Source organism: Emydura macquarii, unplaced genomic scaffold (genome assembly GCF_026122565.2).
Source record: "Emydura macquarii macquarii isolate MOO-44397 ecotype Brisbane River unplaced genomic scaffold, CSIRO-AGI_Emac_v2 contig_2308, whole genome shotgun sequence".
NCBI classification, from domain to species: domain Eukaryota; kingdom Metazoa; phylum Chordata; order Testudines; family Chelidae; genus Emydura; species Emydura macquarii.
Genome location: NW_027132445.1, coordinates 746,653 through 766,758, shown reverse-complemented (window position 1 = coordinate 766,758; position 20,106 = coordinate 746,653). Strand labels below are relative to the sequence as shown.

The window sequence follows — 20,106 nt, the reverse complement described above, 5'->3', positions numbered from 1 at the left end:
CAGTCTCCTGCTCTCCCTCCTTCAATCTCAGCTCTATAAACATTGTGTAAAATCGTACAGTCTTTTGCATGTTGGACAAGACCACATCACTGCAGTCTTCTTGTTCTCAATTGATGCATGAATGCAACTTGCTGGGATCATCTAAGTATCTCCTCCATTGTGGCAAAATCAAACCAATGGATGTTAAGAACTGTGAGAGAGCAGAGGGTGAAAACCCCGTCACCTGCCTCTGTTGGCCCTGGCCCAGGGAGCTATGACAGTACAGGTAACAGCTGCAGCCCTGATTAGGCTGAGTCAGGGCCCTGGCCTAACGAGGAAAAAGGGAACAGCTGGTGACCTGGCCCAAGAAGATAAATAGGCCAGCACAGGAAACCAGAAGGAGGAGGGTGGCCAAGCAGGGCAGGGGAAGACTGCGAGACAGGCTTCCTGCCGGCCAGGAGGGATGCAAAAACCCTGAGCCTCTGAGCTCCTAGAGTGCCTGGGGCAGGAACAGGGAATGAGATGTATGCACTGTAAATAAAGAAGCACGGGTGACTGAAAACAATCACAAGCAAGGCATGGTGAGTCCTTTGTGCCAGGGGAGTGAAGCCTGTGGAGGTGAACAGGAGTGTCCAGCCACACGGCCTGCTACAAGAATACTCCATAACTTTTGACACTGAAAACTGTTTAGATACTTTCCTCTAATCAGCTGTTTTTAATGGGCCATGTTTCATCTCCATATAATAAAGCTGTAATCACTACCATGTTGAACACTTGTATCTTAGCTGTCACACAAACATCTTGTCACCCAAACAAAGGTCTCTGATATTGCTGAAATGTCAGCGATGCAAGACCAATCCAATGAGTGACGTCTTCAGATATAGAACTTCCTGCTGTCAACTGATTACCCAGATAGATAAAACTATTCATCCATGCAGTGTCATTGTCAACTACATGCAGCATCAGCAGGTCATTCATTTCCATTTTATAGGAGGCCTGCATAAATTTGCTTTATCACAATTGATTTTAAGTCCTATTGATTCTGCAGTTTTTCACAGCTCTTCCAGCATTAGCTGTAGTTAGTCAATAATCTCTCCAAGTGAAGCAATATCATCTGCATACTCAAGATCCTCTAAAGTTGAATCTTTAAATTTCACTCCTCCTTTGGCCTCAATCAGCTTTGTCATCAGTCAGTCTTTTAGAACATTAACTAACTTAGTTGAGAATCATCCCTGGTGTATCCTTGATTCTACAGAAAACTGGTCTGTAATACAACCATTGACCCTCACATAGGTACCATAATACAGTTTCTCCACTACGCACACTAAGTCCTCTGGCAACCCATATTGGTGAAACAGTATTCACTGTGTTGATCAATGCACTGAGTCAAAAGCTGCTGCACAGTCTATACATGTGATGTTAACTTCCTTTTGTCACTCCAATCATTTTTCAATAACATTCCACAGAGCATATATAGCATGGAAAACCTGAATTGCAATACTTGCAATGTATTTGTTTTTTGTATTTGAATTTGTTATGATAGATCATATTAAAATAATATTAAAAAAGACACCACATGCTTGTACAACACTTTGACAAAGTAAATGGGATCCTCCAGCAAAGGCAATAAAGACCAGTCTCATCATTCCTGATATCTTAAAGTTAAAAAAGCCCTTTTCAAGCCTTCCAATATTCATCATAAGCTAAAAGAGATGCAAACCATTTATTATGTTTCTGTAGCAGGTCATCTTTAACACTGGAGAGAAGGGAAAATCATGGAGACAAGAACAAACAAACAAAAACTAATAACCCAAATAGAGAACAGCAGCAAATATAACATATAAAATATAAATATAAATAAAAATATAATTGTTTTAATGAGATGTGAATTTCAGAATCTAGGTGACACCATTCAAATGCTAATATTATTAGGTACAGTTAACTTTCTTGTCCTTTCCTTGTTTAAAATAAACAAGGTAATTCAATGGAAAAAAATATTGAGCTGATGTTAATGCAATGATCCCTTTTTTACGATCTCTTGATAAGGGAGAGTTGGGCTAACTCAGAGAGAATGGGTTTAAAACGTCAGCTCCTAAGCAATCAGAGGAGCTAGGAAACAGAAGCAGCAAACAGGGCAGTTTGGTGAGGGTGGTTCTCCAGGTGAAGGAGGAGAGACTATGTGACTCTTGTCCTTGGGGTGAATTTGTCTGTTAGTTTGTTGTCTGCTTCGCTTGCTTGCCATGTGCTTGCTTGATTAAAGAGTATAGTGTGATCTGTTGTGGGGGCAGTTGCTGAGCCAAGCAGCCTGCTAGGCTAGGCTGATAGTTTCCTAACAAGGCTCTAGCCTGACACCCTTTGGTCCCTAACCACTTTAGGATCCCTTGATGGGGGAGAAGGGGAGGGTTAGCTCAGGGAGAACATGGGGTTTAAAAAGCCAGTTCCTAAGCAACCAGAGGAGCTAGCAAACAGGGGAGTTTTGCAAGGGAGCATGAAAGGCAAATACACCTAACAAACATATTCTATACTTAGGCCAATAACCCCTTAAGAAACAGCCTACCAAAAATATCCCTGCTAGAGTAGAAATAAGGCAGGCAGAAGTCCAGCAGCAGAGTGGGGGCTATCCAGTTTATTGAACTGAATACAGCATGTACAGCTACCTGCCTAGTGTGACAGCCTCTATGCTGTTGAGGAGGATGAACGTTTCAGGGAAGGAGCAGAGTGAAACGACCTCATATTTGGACCCTCCTTCTAGATGATGTCATGATATCCTCTTGAACTCAGGATACCCCTTCTGGGGATGGGATCCCAATTGTTAGAAAAAGACAGATAATAGTAATAGGGGATTTGATTATTAGAAATATAGACAGCTGGGTTTGTGATGACCAGGAGAACTGCATACCCACCGGGTATGAAATTGCAGACTGCCTGAGACATCTAGATAGATGTATGTGCAGTGCTGGGGAGAAGCTGGTCGTTGTGGTAATGTGGATACCACTGATATAGGGAAAGGTAGGAGAGAGGTCCAGGAGGCCAAATTTCAGCTGCGAGATAAGAGAGTGAAGTCGAAGATCTCTATGGCAGCATTCTCTGAAATGCTTCCAGTTCTGAGCTCAGGGCCAGTTAGACAGGCAAAACTGCAGCGTTGCAATATGTGGATGAGATGATGGCGTTGGGAGGAAGGATTTAGGTTTATTAATAACTAGGTATCTTGAACTAGGTAGGTGAAAGGACAATCTTATACAGGAAGGATGGGCTCCATTTAAACCAAAATGTAACCAGATTGCTGGCATGTTTAAAAGGGTCGCAGAGAAGTTATTAAACTAAGGGCTGGGGGAACGCCAACAAGTGTGGAGGGGCTCATGATTTGGGCAGACACACCCCATATCGGAGGATTTATTTAAAAAGATAATCTATATAATAGTAAAGAGGAGAGGATAAAAGTTGATAGAGTACAGGTAGAGGTTGAAGAGAAACAAAAAGAGTCCCATTTAATTACATTGCATGGAGGCAGCAGACAACTAAATCTTGTTAAATTTTGTTAGTGCTTGTATATAAATGCAAGAAATCTAAATACTAAGATGGGTGAACTTGAGTGCCTGATATTAAATGAGGATATTGATATAACTGGCATCACAGAAAGTTGGTAGAAAGATGATAACAAATGGGACATGGTAATAGCTGGGTACAAAATATATAGGAATGACAGAGTAGGTTGTTCTGGTGAGGAAGGGGCAATATATGTGAAAGAAACCATAGAATCAAATACAGTAAAAATCTAAAATTAATCAAATTGTACTATAGAATATCCAGGGATAGAAATTCCATGCTTGAATAATAAGTGTATAGAAGTAGGAATACGCTACTGACCACCTGACCAGGATGGTAACAGTAACTGTGAAATGTTCAGTGAGATTAGACATGCTACAAAAAGAAAACCATTAAAATACGAGATTTCAACTATCACCATTCTGACTGGACACATGTCACCTCAGGATGGGATGCAGAGATAAAATGTATAGACCTCATTAATGACCGTTGCTTAAAGCAGCTAATCTGGGAACCCAAAAGGGGAGAGGTAATTCTTAATTTAATCCTAAATGGAACACAGGATCTGGGCCAAGAAATGAACATAGATGTACTGCACCATAACAGTAACCATAATGTAATTAAATTTAACATTCCTGGGGATCAAAGTGGGGGGAATACCAAAGAAACCCACCACAGTAGTATTTAACTTCAAAAAGGGGAAATACATGAAACTGAGGAAGCTAGTTAAATGGAAATTAAAAGAAAGTCACAAGAGTGAAATGCCTGCTAGCAGCATGGAAATTATTTAAATACACCATAATAGAGACTCAAATTAAAGGAATACTCCAAATAAAAAGAACTGTAAGTGGACCAAAAAATGCCATCATGGCTAAAAAGCAGAGTAAAAGAGGTGGATAGAGACAAAAAGGCATCCTTTAAAAATTGGAAGTCAAATTCTACTGAGGAAAATAGAAAGGGACAAACTGGCAAGTGAAGTATAAAAGTATAATTAAGCAAATCCAAAAAAATAATCTGAAGAGCAACCAGCAAAAGACATAAAAACTAAAAGAAGAATTTTGAACTACATCAGACACAAGAAGCCTGCTAAACAATCAGTGGGGCCACTAGACGATTAGAGTACTAAAGGAGCACTCAAGAAAGATAAGGCCCATTGTGGAGAAGCTAAATGAATTCTCTGCATCCGTCTTTACTGCTGAAGCTGTAAAGGAGATTCCCACACCTGAGCCATTCTTTCCATGTGACAAATCTGAGCAACTGCCCCAGACTGAGGTGTCAGTAGAGAAGGTTTCGAAACAAACTGATACACTGAACAAAAAATGAGTCACCAGGTTCAGATGTTATTTTTTCAGAACTCTTCGGTAAACTCAAATATGACAATGCAGAACTACTAACTATGGTATGTAACCTATCACCCTCTGCACCAAATGACTGGCAGATAGCTAATGTAACAGAGATGATCCTGGCAATTACAGGCCAGTAAGCCTAACTTCAGTACTAGGCAAATTGGTTGAAACTATAGTAAAGACCAGAATTATCAGACACATTGATGAACACGATATATTTGGGAAGAGTCAACACAATTTTGGTAAAGGGAAAATGCCTCATGAATCTATTAGACTTCTTTGAGGGAGTCAAACAAACATGTGGACAGGGGTGATCCAGTTGATACAGCATAATTGGACTTCCAGAAAACATCTGACAAAGTCCCACATCAAAGGCTCATAATCAAAGTAACCAGTCATGTGATAAAAGGGAAGGTCCTCTCATGGATCAGTAATTGTTTAAAAGACAGAAAACAAAGGGTAAGGATAACTGGTCATTTTTCACAACAGAAAGTGGGAAATAGCAAGGCCCCCCAAGGATCTGCACTGGGACCTATGCTGTTTAACATATTCATAAATAATCTGGAAAAACGGGTGCAAAGTTTGCAGATGAAACAAAACCACTCAATACAGTTAAGTCCAAAGCTAACTGTGAAGAGTTACAAAGGGATCTCACAAAACTGGGTGATTGGGCAACAAAATGGCAGATGAAATTCAATGTTGATAAATGCAAAGTAATGCAAATTGAAAAACATGATCCCAAGTATACATAAAAAATGACGGGGTCTAAATTAGCTATTAACACTCAAGAAAGAGACCTTGGAGTCATTGTAGATCATTCTCTGAAAACAGCTGCTCAGTGTGCAATCGCAATAAAACAAGCTAACAGAATGTTATGAACCATTAGGAAAGTGATAGACAGTAAGACATAAAATATAATGTCACTATATAAATTGATGGTATGCCCACACTTCAAATACTGCATGCAGTTCTGGTTGCCTATCTCAAAAAAGATATATTAGAATTGGAAAAGGTAAACAGAAGAGCAACAAAAATGATTAGGGATATGGAACAGATTCCATATGAGGAGAGATTAAAGGCTGAGACTGTTCAACTTAGAAAAGAGACAACCAAGGGGTGGAACTTGATAGAGGTCTATAAAATCATGAATGGTGTGGAGAAAGTGAATAAGGAAGTGTTATTTACCCCTTCACATAACACAAGAACCAGTGGTCACCCAATGAAATTAATAGACAGCAGATTTAAAACAAACATAAGGAAGTAATTCTTTACATAATACACAGTCAACCTATGGAACTTGTTGCCAAGGTATGTTGTGAAAGCCAAAAGTATAAATGCATTCAAAAAGGAATTAGACAAGTTAATGGAGAACAGATGCATCATTGACTATTTGCCAAAATGGTCAGAGATGCAACCCCGTGTTCTCGGTGTCCCTAAACCTCTGATTGCCAGAAGCTGGGACTGGATGCCAGGAGATGGATCTCTTAATAATTGCCCTGTTCTGTTCATTCCCACTGAGGTATCTGGCACCAGCCACCATGGAAAGAGAAGATACTGGCCTAGCTGGACCATTAGTCTGAGCCACTATGGTCAGTCTTATCTTTTTAAGTGAAGAGTTAAAAATCAAAACAAGCCAGTAAATGCCAACTGCCAAATTAAGATGTTATTTGTGTTTATTAGTTCTTTTCCTATTTTCCTAATTAAATGTATAGCTTAATTATAGGGAAGCAATGGACTCCAAATGCAAAAATTCTAACAAGGATGTAAAATAATGTATATGTATCGTAGCCAACTCCAATTCCAATCTAAAAATTAGCAACTTTACACATTTCTATTAAAGAGTAGAGATTTGGTGACTTCTTAAATTTGAAAAGTAATGATCAGAAGATACACTAAACACAGTAAGTGATCCTGACTCAAAAATACAAATATTTGTCAAGTGAATAGTGAATAAAATTGGCCTTTACAAGACTCATATTGTGCAAGAGAAAGCCTCAAGCAGCAATACAAAAATTCCCAAATAAAGTAGCAAATGCTGATACAGGAAACCCATAACCAAACAGGGGAAATAGAAAGGAAGCACAAATGTACAAATTACCAAGAAAAAATATGAATTGGTAACTCTCACTTATCAAAAAAGGAGCCTGTCACAAAAGCAATCATTCAGCTGAAAAGATCATCTTGCAACTCACACTTACTTTGATACGTCAAGCAGGAAATCATTCAGTTCAGTCTGTTTGGCAAGACCCCTGCACACCTGAGGGAAAGATATTATACATTATTGCTTCTTCCAGGAGAGCACTAGACTCATAATGAAACTGCAGGACAAACATTTTACTTGTCTAATATGTATATAAACAAACAAGTGTAAACTGGTACATACAATAACACTGTGTAAAATGTACCAAAAAGGTATTATAGGCTTGTGTGTCGGGCTTCAAGATTAGATATCTTATTGCAGAGCTATGGATTCACTAACACAGATAAGCAATACATTTCTCCATCTCTGCTAAAGAAATAATATTGCCTGTTATGTTTGTTCACTGTTGTAAAATTTGAGGGTACTATTGACTGGCACCTTTGGGTACTGTTCTGAAATCAACTTAACTACTGCACTTCCATACCAAATTCTACAACCTCGCTGAGAATGTTAATAGTGTTTGTTTCCTTTATCCTGTTCCTTCATCACTTCTCTCAGCTTGCCAAATTATCCCATAAAGGCACCTAATGAGTGATGTGAAGCACTACTGCTCAAGACTCGCCTTCCCCATGCTCCTTCTTTGGGGAAGTCAACAGGATTACAGACACCAAACACAATTAACAGTGCAGGGAAAGGAAAATATTGCTGGATGAAGTTAGGAGTTTGAACCCCATTGCTCCTTCACCAGATTTCATATTAGTTGACAAAGCCATTTTACAAAAGTAGAATATGCATGGAGGTTTACAGAAAGAATAAAGAAAACAGGCCTCTACCACCATGCGCCTTTTACACCATAAAAATATCATTCAAATCCGATAATACTTTAATCAGTGTACAAAGTGGATGTAAATAACGACACAAATTGTGAAGAATCAGACTCACAGTTTCTATTTAGGTGCTTACACACTAGGTATGAGTTATAGATTTACTCTATGGTTCCTTAAAAGTGCTATGAAAAAACTGACAATTGGATTAAGGGATGACTTGATCACACTCTTTGAAGAACAAAAATTTGATAATGGGTTCTTCAGTTTAGAGCAGAAAAAGGTATAACAAGATCCAATGGATGGAAGTTGAAGCAAGATTAATTCACACTGGAATAAGGCACACACTTTTAACAGTGAGGATAATTAACCATTGGAACAACTTACCAAGGATCCTGATGGATTCTCCATCACTGCCCACTTTTAAATCAAGTTTAGATATTTTTCTAAAAGTTAAGGGCTCATTCTTTTAAAGGCATTAAGGCATTGCTGAACTCAGTCTTGCGATCCCTAACTAATTTAGGAGCCTATGATTCATTTCCAAAAGGGGTTTAGGCTCTCAGTCAAGACAACAGGCAATGGGATTTAGGCTCCTACATGCCCAAATCCCTTTTGAAAATAAGTTTTAGGCTCCTAAATCAGATGTTGCAAAGTAGAGCTCAGCAGCACCTAAATACCTTTGCAATCTGGACCTTGCTCTACTTCAACCTTGAACTAATTCAGGGAAGTCCTATGGTCTGCATTACGCAGGAAGTCAGATTAGATGATCACAATGGTCCCTACGAGTCTGCAGTCTATGAATTCAGACTCACCTGTACTTGATGTATTGCTACTGAGGCCCATGCAAGATTTGCTGTTGCAACCTGAAACAAAATACAAGAAACTATAACTTTGAGGAAGGCTGGTAAATTTCACACCAGTTCTGTCATACTTTTTTTTGGATCCAGCTACTAAATGTCTTTGAATGTTCTAACACTTCACCTGTTGAGATGTTTTAGATCGCAGTTAGGGAACTATATTTGGTGGGGGAGAGAGGATAGACAATGAATTTATGAAAGGTGTAACATGACTATCAGTGTTTCACTGTTCTAAAAGAGTATTCAGGTCACACAGGAGAAGTGTTCAATGCTTCTCATTTGTTTTGTGCCATTGGGATGCTCAGAGAACTGAGCTCTCCAGAGGCAGTATGAAGGATTAACCCATCAACAAATGAAAGACAGAAGCAGCCCTTTCAAGAACTCAAGAGGGGTTTTGAAAAATTACATTTCATACATGGTTAAAATGTTTCTGCCACACAATGAAAGATCCCATGACAATGAAATATTCTTAGTGAGGACCAATCTATTCAACCACTAAGATTGCTAAGGGAAAATCTCTATTTATAGACAGTCACTGCTTTTTTCATTGCCATCTGTGTTGCAGAAGAATCAAATATGATCACTAAACACAAGACTACTGTTTAAAGTATATCAATTTCTGGACAACATTTCAAACAAATGTCATGTAATTTGTAGTTAATTAAGTTTAAATAAGTTGTGCTTAACCTCCTGTCCTTAAAGCACACAGGTTTTGTTGGAAACAAACAGAATTGTAAAAAGTCCACTGCTATATCATTTATTAATATACATTTTCCTACAGAAGATACTGTAAGTATTTTTTTAACTGCTGAACTGTGGCATAAGACTTTTTGTGAGACAAAATTTAAAAGCTTAAAAGGACACTTAAACCTACCTTAAAAATTCTTAGTTTAGAAGCAAAACATTTTATGCACCATTATTTCTTTCTTAAACAAAAAGCTAACGATTGCTGCAGATATGGCAATTAACATAAAGTAGGTCCCAAATATAAACATAAATTGTCCAATATATACACAGCTTTGTACAGAACAACACATGTGTAAGACCTACAAGAAGTGTGACTTAATATTAACTGCTGAAGTTACTATATGGAAGGTGAGGTTACTCACCCTGTTCAGTAACTGTATTTTTTCAAGATGTGTGACCCTATAGGTGCTCCACTTCAGGTACGCATGCGCCTCTCAAGCCCTTGATTGGAGATTTTCCATTGGTGTCTGTTTGACCCGTGCATGTGCTCTATACACCGTGATAGATACTAGAAAGGCCATTGTCGTAGACAAGTGAAGCACAGAGCAGATTGCCATAGGTGCAAAGAGATCTCATGACATATTTAAGTATGAGGTTGAGCTCCCAAGTCTGGAGTAGGGTCATTAACCTGAGGATAGAGGTTCTCCAAACCCTTAATAAATCTTCAAGATATAGGGTAAGCAAATATGGAAGACCCTTCTACTGGAGGATGAAATGCTGATATCACTGCCAAGTGAACCTTAATTGAGCTAATGGGTAACTCTGATTTCTTTAAATCCAACAGGTAATCCAGAATGGTTGAGAGTGATGTGGATCCAGGCACAACATCATGGCAGTGACATCAGTGGTTGAATCTTTTCCATTTCTGACAGTAAGTAATTGGAGTTGACTCACTTCTAGTGTCTAGTAATATTTGTTGTACCTGTGTCAAGCAGATGATTCTAATCTTATGAACCATTTAGGAGCCATGCTTAGAGGCAGAGGATCCTTAGGATTAGGTAAAGCACATGACCTGTGTTCTTGGAGAGGAGATGAAGGACGGTTGGAAGCTTGAATGCTGGTTGGACACACAGGTGAAGCAGGTAAGGATACCAAGCTTGTCTTGGCTGGGTCAGTACTATAAGGATAACCCTGGCCTTGTTTTATCTGATCTTGTTCATCACTTTTAGTATTAGCGGTGCTGGAGGGAATGCATAGAATAAGCCCTTCATCCAGGGAAGGAGAAAGGAGTCTCCAAAAGAATGGTGACCTAGACCTCCTTTTGAGCAGAATCGTGGACATTTCTTGTGGCTGAATGTGGCAAAAAGGTCCACCTCTAGAAATTTCTACCTTTGGAATATCCCATGAAGAATTTGAGAGTCCAATTCCCGTTCACAGCCCTGGCAGAAGTGCTTGCTGAGCTTGTCAGTTGTGACATTCTGGATTCCAGGAAAGTAAACAGCTAAGATCTGAATCTGATGGGTTACACACCACCAATTTTATAGCTTCAGTGCACAGGGAGGGGAATCTTGCTCCTCCCTGTTTGTTGATATAGAACATGCAAGCCACATAGTCCATCGTGATCCTGATAGAACTCCCCTTGATGAGTGGAAGTAACTGAAGGCAGGCATTCCTGATTGCCCTGATTTACAACAGGTTGATACATAGACTGGTTTCCTGAGGTGGTCATTTGTCCCGAGTTGTGACGGCACTGACTTGTGCTCCCCAACCTAACAGTGACACATCCATTGTCACAGTTATTGTTGGAGCTGGAAAAATGGAAGGGATGCTTGCGCAGACACTGAGTTGGTTTTTCCACCAGTCTAGGGTACTCTAGGGTCTAGGGTACTCTTCATCTGGAGGGGAACTGGGACCTGTTTGTCCAAGCTGACTCTGATCAGCAAACAGGCCCTTCTGAGCCAGCCCTGGAAGCAACAGAGGCATAGTCTCGCATGTTCAGGCATGAAGGTGCAAGCTGTCATGTGACTAAAGACCTGTAAACAGTTCCTTAGTGTAGTTCAGGGACCTCCTGGAATTGTCCTGACCAGATGTCTCAAAGATATGAATCTGTGGGAAGCTAGGCCCAGGCTGCCGCTGCCAACAAATCCAATAACTTCAGATTCTCTGTACAGGGGCTAATATGTATTTTTTTTACATTCAGCTGGAGACCCAATTCCTGGAAGTGAGAAAGGACTATTTGGGTGGAAGTTAGCCCTGCTTCGTAAGATCGGCCATTGCGTAGCCAGTCATCGAGATACGGGGAAACTAAAATCGCTTCTCGATTAAGGTAAGCAACCACCACTGCTAGACCTTTTGAGAACACCCTTGGACCCAAAGAAAAGCTAAAGGTAAGTACTCAGTATTGAAAATGGCACATGGTAAAACACAAGTATTTCCAGTGTGAAGATGTAGCACTATATGGAAATAGGCGTCCTTTAGATCGAGGGCTGAAAACCAATCTCTGGACTCTAGACAAACAATAAGAGCTGTCAGAATCACCATGCTGAACTTCTGAGACTTTATAAACTTGTTCAGTAGTCTTAGATCTAAGATTGGTCTCCACCATCCATCCTCCTTTGGCACAAGGAAATACTCTGAATAAAACTCTTTGCACTTGTGAGAAGTTAGGATCAGTTCCATCACTCCTAAATAAAGGAGAGAGTGCGCTTATTGTTTCCATATTGTCTCATGAGTGGGGTAAGGGAAGGAGAAGAAGAGAGAGGGAGATTAAGTGGATGGTGTAGCCCAATGTTATGACCTCTACGACCGTCTTTTCTGCTGTAATATGCCACTAAGCATGAGGAAAATGGGAGAGGCAGTCTCCAAAAGTGGCGAGGTAGGTAAATGATTGCAGCTTGTGAACTAGAGGTGAGGGAGGAAGCGAATTCTCCACCAACCTGTCAAAATTGTTTTGATGATGACTGGGTACTTGCTGAAGAAGGGTGAGTAGCTTTCTTTGTCTCTTCCTAGCGAGTTTGGTGGATCTATGAAATCCAGAGAACTAGGCAGGATGCAATATCTGGGCAGTTTCACAGCCACCAAATCATGTTTTGTTCATAGAAGTGTATATATATTCAGAGATCATAACCCTGAAGTCCTTCCATGTGTTCAGGGACTCATCTGTAGTCTCTGAGAAGAGCTTGAGAACCTCCAATTTGATGGTCAGTTCTCTATAGTATTTTGAACCTCTCTTGGGAATGCCAAGAGCTGGAGCCATGACACCCTGCACAAAAACAACTGCTGTGGATCTGGATCTGGTGACAGTGTCCACAGCATCTAAGGATGCTTGAAGAGAGGTTCTGGCTCATAACTGACTCGTCACAATGACGGCCTGAAAGTGCTCTCTGTACTGCTGTGGAAGATGCTCAATAAAAGCTGTAAATTTGTTATAGTTGGTGAAGTTGTACTTGGCCATGATCACGACAGTTTTTTTTTTTTAAATCTGAAATTGGAGAGTTGCGGATGAGTAAGACTTTCAACCAAAAAGGCCTAACCTCGTTTGGTTTTTGTCATAGACCTAGAATAACGCTGTTTACCCCACTCATTTACAGCATCCACCACAAGGGAATTAGGTGCAGGGGGGAATAAAAATTCTGACTCCCTGGGAGGAACATAATATTTCTTATTCACTCATTTACAAGTCAGTAGGATGGTGCCAGAAGTTTGCCACATAGTCTTTGCTGGATCCAGGAGAAGCACAATCTAGATGGATGTTGCCAATTGTAGAATGTCCAGTGACAGTAGTAGAATGATTGTGCTGAGAATCTCTGACCTCTTCAAGAGGTATCTGAAGGGTGTTAGCCACCCTCGTCACAAGTCCTGAAACTGTTGAAAATCGTCAGCCATAGATTGTGACAGAAGCATGACTACCTCATCTGGAGACAAGGATAAAATAGGAGTTTGAGGACTGGTCTCTTTATATGTTCTAATTGCCTGTTCTTCAAAGGTGTCCTCATGCTGGAGGATTGGTTGGATGGACTGTGCAATCCTAGGCTCTCTATGCAATGGAGTTGGAGGTCTGGCAAATTTCTGCTGATATATAGCCCAAGGATCCTAGTATGGCCATAGAGGGGGCCCCATAAGTGAGAGGGAATGGTACCCAGGGTTGATATGACCTCTCTATCATGAATGAGGATCTTTGTTGAAATAGGGGTTTCCTGTACGGATGGGGAGCAGAACCCTGCACTGATATGGAAGAGACTGACTGAATATCTCCTTCAGCTTCCTCAATATCCTCTAATGTGGGGCAGGGAGGCACCAGCAGAAAAGGGCAGAGAACCTTGTGATATCGGGAAGCAATAGTAATCCGGAGACTAGAGCCTCGGCAGTGAAAGTCGTTTGGTACCCTTATGTAGTAGAGAGTCTGGCTCATCTAAGACTGACAAGTCACTGGAATACTGGAATTCCTGCGGTACTGAGTGGGTCGGTACTGACACAGTGACTGAGTATATGGTGCTATTGATCTGGAGCATGTCAACACAGGGGATGAGGGCATCTAGTGCTTTCATTTGCCCAGTACCGAGAGTGCTGAGTGGGAAGATACTGATGATAAATCTGTGCTAGACAGTATTTGGTCTGGAGGAGTACATGTCTTTAGCTTCCCTATCTCTCACAGACTATATTGGGGATCTGTTGGAGCCATGCTTCTTTGTAGCACTCTGGGACTACCCACCGACTGCCAGTACTGGAGGAGGAGTCTTTCGCCTCTGCAGTACTGAACTGAGAGATCGAGTCTTCTGACACCATGGACTTAGTGGGAGATTGGGGCCTTTTGGGAATTGGCTCCTTGTGGTGGCAGACCAAGCTCCTCTTCTTTTGAGCCTTCTCATTCTTAGGGAAGACCTGTGCTGAGGTCAAAAGGGTGCTGAATCTGTTCGGACACAAATGTATTGGGGGGGGGGTCTCCTGACCTGACTGGGAGGTGCTCCAAAGGAAGCAATCCAACGTCAGATGTCTCAGTTTGATCTCCTGGTTCTTCTGTGCTCTGGATTTGAGAGCAAGGCAGAACTTACACTTCTGGGAGATGTGGGGCTCTCCCAAGTAACGGACACATTCAGAGTGGCTTGTCACTCACAAGGATAGCCTCCCTGCAAAACAGGCAGTGTTTGAAGGCTGACAAGCCAGACATGCCCAGCCAATCAAGTAAAGCTCCCCAAAAAAGATAAGGGAGCAGAAACAAAGTAAATCCTCTCACTACTTATTTAATTAACTACATACTATTAACTAACTAAAACTAACCTACTAACACTAAACTAATTCTGATAAAACTGAACAATAGTAGTTGAGGCTTGCACAAGATGTACATGCTAGGGCTCTGTCTCAGGCTGAGACAGTTGAGAGGGAACTGAGGGTGGTTCATCAGCACAAACCCATATACCCTCGGTGTGCAGCACGAGGTTGTATAGAGTGAATGTGTGGGTGGGACGGACACTGATAACAGAAAATCTTTGATCAAGGGCTCGAGAGGCATATGTGTACCTGAAGTGGAGAACCCATAATGACTAGTCAAAGAAGAACTCCACTTACTGTACAAGGCGAGTAACCTCTCCTTCTACAAGTAGTGTCCCTATGGGTGCTCCATTTCATGTGACTACCGAGCAGTAACCTCAGCCAGGGGGGGATGGAGGAACAGCTTCAGAGCTGAGTCCAAAACAGAAGACAAAACTGCATTCCCATGGGCAGCATCAGATCTAGAAGAATGGACCACCATAGGTAAAAATTTAGGATATGGGCATAACAAAACCTTCTCCTTCAAAAACATTATAAAAGATGAATCCACCATTAAATCCCCCCTCTCTCCAACTCTTTGGGCTGAAGTGATGGCCACTGAGAAGGATGTTTTCATGGATAGGTTAAGAAGAGAATAGGTAGCCATCGTTCAAAGGGACGTCTCATAAGACACTTCAGTACTAAAGTTTAGATCTCATACAGGGGGGATTATCTACTCTGAGGAAAAAGATTTCTCAATCTTGATAAATCTTACCATTGTGGGATGAGCAAACACTGAGAATCCATCAACTAAGGAACGGAAGGCTGTTATAACCGCCAAGTGGAGTCTGATAGAACTCATAGATAATCCTGATTTTTTTTAATTCCAACAGATAGTCAAGGACAGCAAAGAAGGAGGAAGGAATGAGCAGAAGAAAGACACTGGTTCCACCAATGGTGGAATCTTTTTCATTTTTGAAGGTAAGCGCTCCATGTAGAACTTTTCCTACTGTTTAACAACAGCTGATGTACTCTGCAGAACTATAAGTCTCTTCCTGCGAACCAGAGGAATCTAAACCTAAGTCCTGAAGCAGAGAATTCCTAGGCTGTGATGAGAGACTGACCAGCGTCTTGAGAGAAATGAGAAATGGACAGAAGATAGATCACTGGGTAAAAGGCAAGGGGAAATCAGGTAAGGGTACCAGGACTACCTGGGCCATGCTGGAACAATTAATGTGATCTTGGCTTTGTCTTGTTTACCACTTTCAAAATCAGAGACGCTAAAGTAAATGCATATGGAAGGCCTTAAGTCCATGGAACAAGAAAAGCATCTCCCAGTGAGTGAGGGCCCAACTCCCTGAGTAAGCAAAACTCTCTGCAACTTCTGTTGGTGATGGTGGCAAAAAGGTCCACCTCTGGAAACCCCCAGGTCAGAAAAATATGATGAGTCAAACTCCAACTCATAATCTTGGGAGAAATGCATGCTTAAAACATTGACCATGGTGTTTTGTATGCTTGGAAGCTATGCTGCTAAAATAAGGATGTGATTGACTATCACCAGTTCCATAGCTTTACTGCTTTAGCACAAAGAGAAGATCTTGCCAGCCCTTGTTGGTTGATATAAATCATGCAGGCTATGTTGTCTGTCATGATTTTCACAGATGTGTCTCGAATTAATGGGAGAAAGTGAATACAGGCATTTCTGACTGCCTTCAGCTCCAGAATGCTGATGGGTTAATGAGAATCTTGGGCAGACCATCTGCCCTACATGGTATGTAAATCTGTCTTTAATGTCGATGGTTGGAACTGTCTGGATAAAGGGGACACTGGCACAGACATTGTGAGGGTTCTTCCACCAACTGAGTCTCGTACATGATAAGAACTGATACCACCCTGTGTTTGTTCAGTATATAAACTGGAAGGAGCGAAGGCATCACCTTGCATGATAAGTTACAAAGGTAGAAGCTGCCATATGTCCCAGAAGCTGAAGACAAGCTGGGGGCTTATCTGAATCATTGGAATGAGGTTTGAGAGAGTCAAGAATGAGCCCATGGGGAGGTAAGCTCTGGCTGTTACTGTGTCTAAGGAGGCCCCTATGAATTCTATCCTTTGTACAGGGGTCAAAGTGGACTTTTCTGTCAAGCTGGAGACCTAATGTAAGGAACAGGGACAAAGCTGTGTTCATGATTGAAAGAACCTCACTGAAAGACCCGGCTTTGAGCAGTCAATTGTTGAGGTATGGAAAAACTATCATCACCCTCCAATACAGCTGGGTGACAACCACTGCCAAAACCTTTGAGAATACTCTCAGAGCAGAGGAAAGGCCAAACGGAAGTACCCAACTCTGGAAGTGGTCTTGGCTGACCAGAAACGGAAGGAATCTCTTGGGTGAACTGCGATATGAAAATATGCATCCTGAAAGTCAAGGGATGTAAACCAATCCCCTGGATGCAATGATGAACTTTTAGCTACAAGAGTCCCCATCCTGAATTTCTGTGCTTTCACTAAATTGTTCTTGAGTCTTAGAGCTAGGGGAGGTCTCCACTCTCCATTCTTCTATGGGACCAGAGAATACTTAGATTAAAATCCCTTCCTCCTGTGCTGAGCAGTAATTGGTTCTATGGCTCCTAAGCATAGAAGAGATGTGATTTCCTGCCTCAAGTGTTTGTGAGAGGGGTCCTTGAAAAGGGACAGGGAAGAGGTGTGAGGTGGGGGACACAGGTAAAATGAACACAGTAACCTGATCTTATAACCTCCAAGTTCAAATGGAAAGTCAGGTGGTCCCGGAGAGAGGTGTAATTCCAGCGACTGTGTCGATCTCAGTACCAATAGATGCTCAGTACCCTCAGGGGAGGGGAGACTCTGGCTCATCTGAAACTAACAGGTCATTGGAATACCTAAACTCCTGCGATACTATGTGGGTTAATAGTATCGAGGGAGGAGTCTGCTTGGATAAGTCTGCTGCAGTAGAAGTCATCGGTACCAACAATGCTCACTGCCTCAAAGAGATTGAGGTCTGAGGTGGCTGCTTAGACGTCGGCGGTACTGAGGAAGACATGGTGCTAGGTACCAGAGATTATGGAAGAAGGTCCGTCGGGACCATCTTGCTAGAAGCAGGATGTTTCTCTTTGCTGTCCTGATCGAGTTTGATAAATAAAGGATGTCTCGTAACTTGGGTCCGAGGCAGGGTGAAGAGTGCATTCCACCATAAAGAATTATAGTCTAATGTCTCAGTTCTTCTCAGCCCTGCTCTTAAGTCAAAGATCCCCGAGCCAATGGCTCACTGGGCTGATGCAGTTAAGGCATGTGCCAGCATCACATCCAACTGTCTTTGACTGCCCTAACCCAATGGATTGAGGACCTCTTTTGCACCTGGATGTCCTGGAGGTGGCCTTTCAGTGTGAGACTGAGCAAGATTCAAAGTCCTGACCTTCAGGAGTGTAGTCAAGCACCTTAACCACTCAGCCACCACACCTCTAATTGTACTGCACCTCAGCTCTTAAAGGTTGAGCAGAAATTGAACTTCTGAGAGACGTGCGTGCCGCCAGACAAGGAATGCACCAGGAATGTCCGTTGCTGACCGAGATAGCCTATTGGCAGGTGAAGCAACATATGAATCTCGGTGATCCTGGCATACCCCTTCAAATGGATGGAAAACCTCCCAAAAGGAGGGTGGAGGACACCATGAAAAGACATTGCTACAGAACATTTTTGATCAAAAGTGCATGTAACATGTGCACACCTGAAGTGGAGCACCCATAAGCACAGTACTCGAAGAAGAAGAAATGCTTTGAAAAAGTTGACCAGTGTAGAAACATTACCTACCCATATTGCAAAATATAGCTTTAGAGGAAAGTTAAAATTGAGTTCTGTGTAACTTGGTAATGTCCTTTTAAACTAGAGCAGTTTCATTCTGGAACACTAGTTCATGCACTTGTAATAGCTTGAGCTTTCATTAATTCACCCTTCCAGAAAGGTGCTGACAACATCTGTTATCTTAAAATTCATAATCAACAAACAATTGATAACAATATTTTTGTAATTATTCCCATAAAATGGAACAAAACAATTAGAGAATTTTAGAGTATCCGTGTACTTTTGTGTGTCTGAAATGAATCTTACCACTTGCCGCTCAGAATACCAATCAGCATCAACCATCCTTATAAGGCCCACTCTCCAACTATGTAACAAGGCTCAATCTCAAAAAATATGAAAACAAAATGAGGAAGGAAAGAAGAAGTCTGAAATGAGAAGTAGCTGGCACCATCCTGAAGAGGGAAATCTTAAAAAAACAGCTGCAGCATTTTAGGCCTTACCTCCTGATGACTGAGATGGAAGGCTTCTTTGCCCCAATGCCGATAAAGCTCCAGGATACCAATCAAATCACCAATTGCAGTGACAATTGGTAAACAAAGAACAGATTGGATACGAGTCCCTGATTCCAGTCCAGTACCTTTGGGAAATCGTTCATCCTAAAAAAGCGTAAACAACGTTTAATCAAATGTAATTATTATAACATTAATATAAAAAATAAATCAACATTTCTCTCTCATCTGGCTGACCTACTTAGCACCAACAGTTAAGCCCTTCACATTCAAGAATTCAATCAAAAATGTCTCACCATGGTTATTTTACAAATAGAAATGATCTTATCCAAAGTTAGTCAGTCATGATATTACATGCAAGCTTTCTATTTATTTATTTATTTTTAAAGTATATGTCCTTGAACCTCACAGGCAGCAGAAATTGTACTTTATTGCTGAGGCTAGTCTGGACAATGTCAGAAAGAAAACTAAATCCACTGGTAACTGTTAATTGAATTGCAGCAACTCAAACCACAGCGTTACCAAGCAGGCACTAACCTCTGTGGGAGTAAGTAATCAAAGCTTGAGGCACTCACCAAGTGCCAAAGGTCGCATGGAGACACAAATCTGGACTAACAATTCCCAAACTATCCCAATATTAAGGACAAAAGCGTTCTCTCTCTACATCTATGCAAGACAGAAAGGCTCTTCCCCATATCCTGTTGTGCTTTACCAACAATCCTTAGCACACCTGTTCTCAAACTTCTGCAAAAGTTACAGGAAAGAATGTCATGACAACTAGTTGCTACCACAAAGGGCTCCAGTCTATCAAGCTGTGCCATTAATAAGATATGCCACAGGTTTTACAGCCCAAACGTACCATGAAAGGGAACTTATCATGAACAGAAAAATTGCCCATATGTCATTTTTTACTAGGGTTGTAACTAGTCCCTCTCAATTATTGTGGGCCCACACTCTTCATCACTAGCCCCTCAGTCCCCTAGTCTAAACAGATGATTTCTACAGGATGCTCCAAGGAAAGGTGAGCACCCCTCCTCTAGCTTGCCTGTAGTGGAAAAAAATTACTTCCTTGCCCCAAATAAGGTGATCAGTTTCACCTTGAGTATGACAGCGAGTATCAATCTGAATGTCACCCTGGCCTGAAAGCAACTGTCA

The 20,106-nt window shown here is 41.3% G+C and overlaps 1 protein-coding gene across 2 annotated transcripts in view; it reads right to left on the bottom strand.

Annotated features, from left to right (window-relative positions):
- Positions 1 to 20,106, bottom strand: part of PDE10A (phosphodiesterase 10A) — a 279,406-nt gene that overhangs the window by 47,214 nt on the left and 212,086 nt on the right. For both annotated transcript variants that reach the window (XM_067560784.1, XM_067560785.1), the window contains 3 exons: positions 18,943 to 19,098; positions 8,648 to 8,698; positions 7,070 to 7,128 (listed from right to left, as the gene is read on the bottom strand). In XM_067560784.1, the coding sequence (XP_067416885.1) occupies positions 7,070 to 7,128; positions 8,648 to 8,698; positions 18,943 to 19,098 (266 nt within the window). The remainder of the gene's footprint in view (positions 1 to 7,069; positions 7,129 to 8,647; positions 8,699 to 18,942; positions 19,099 to 20,106) is intronic.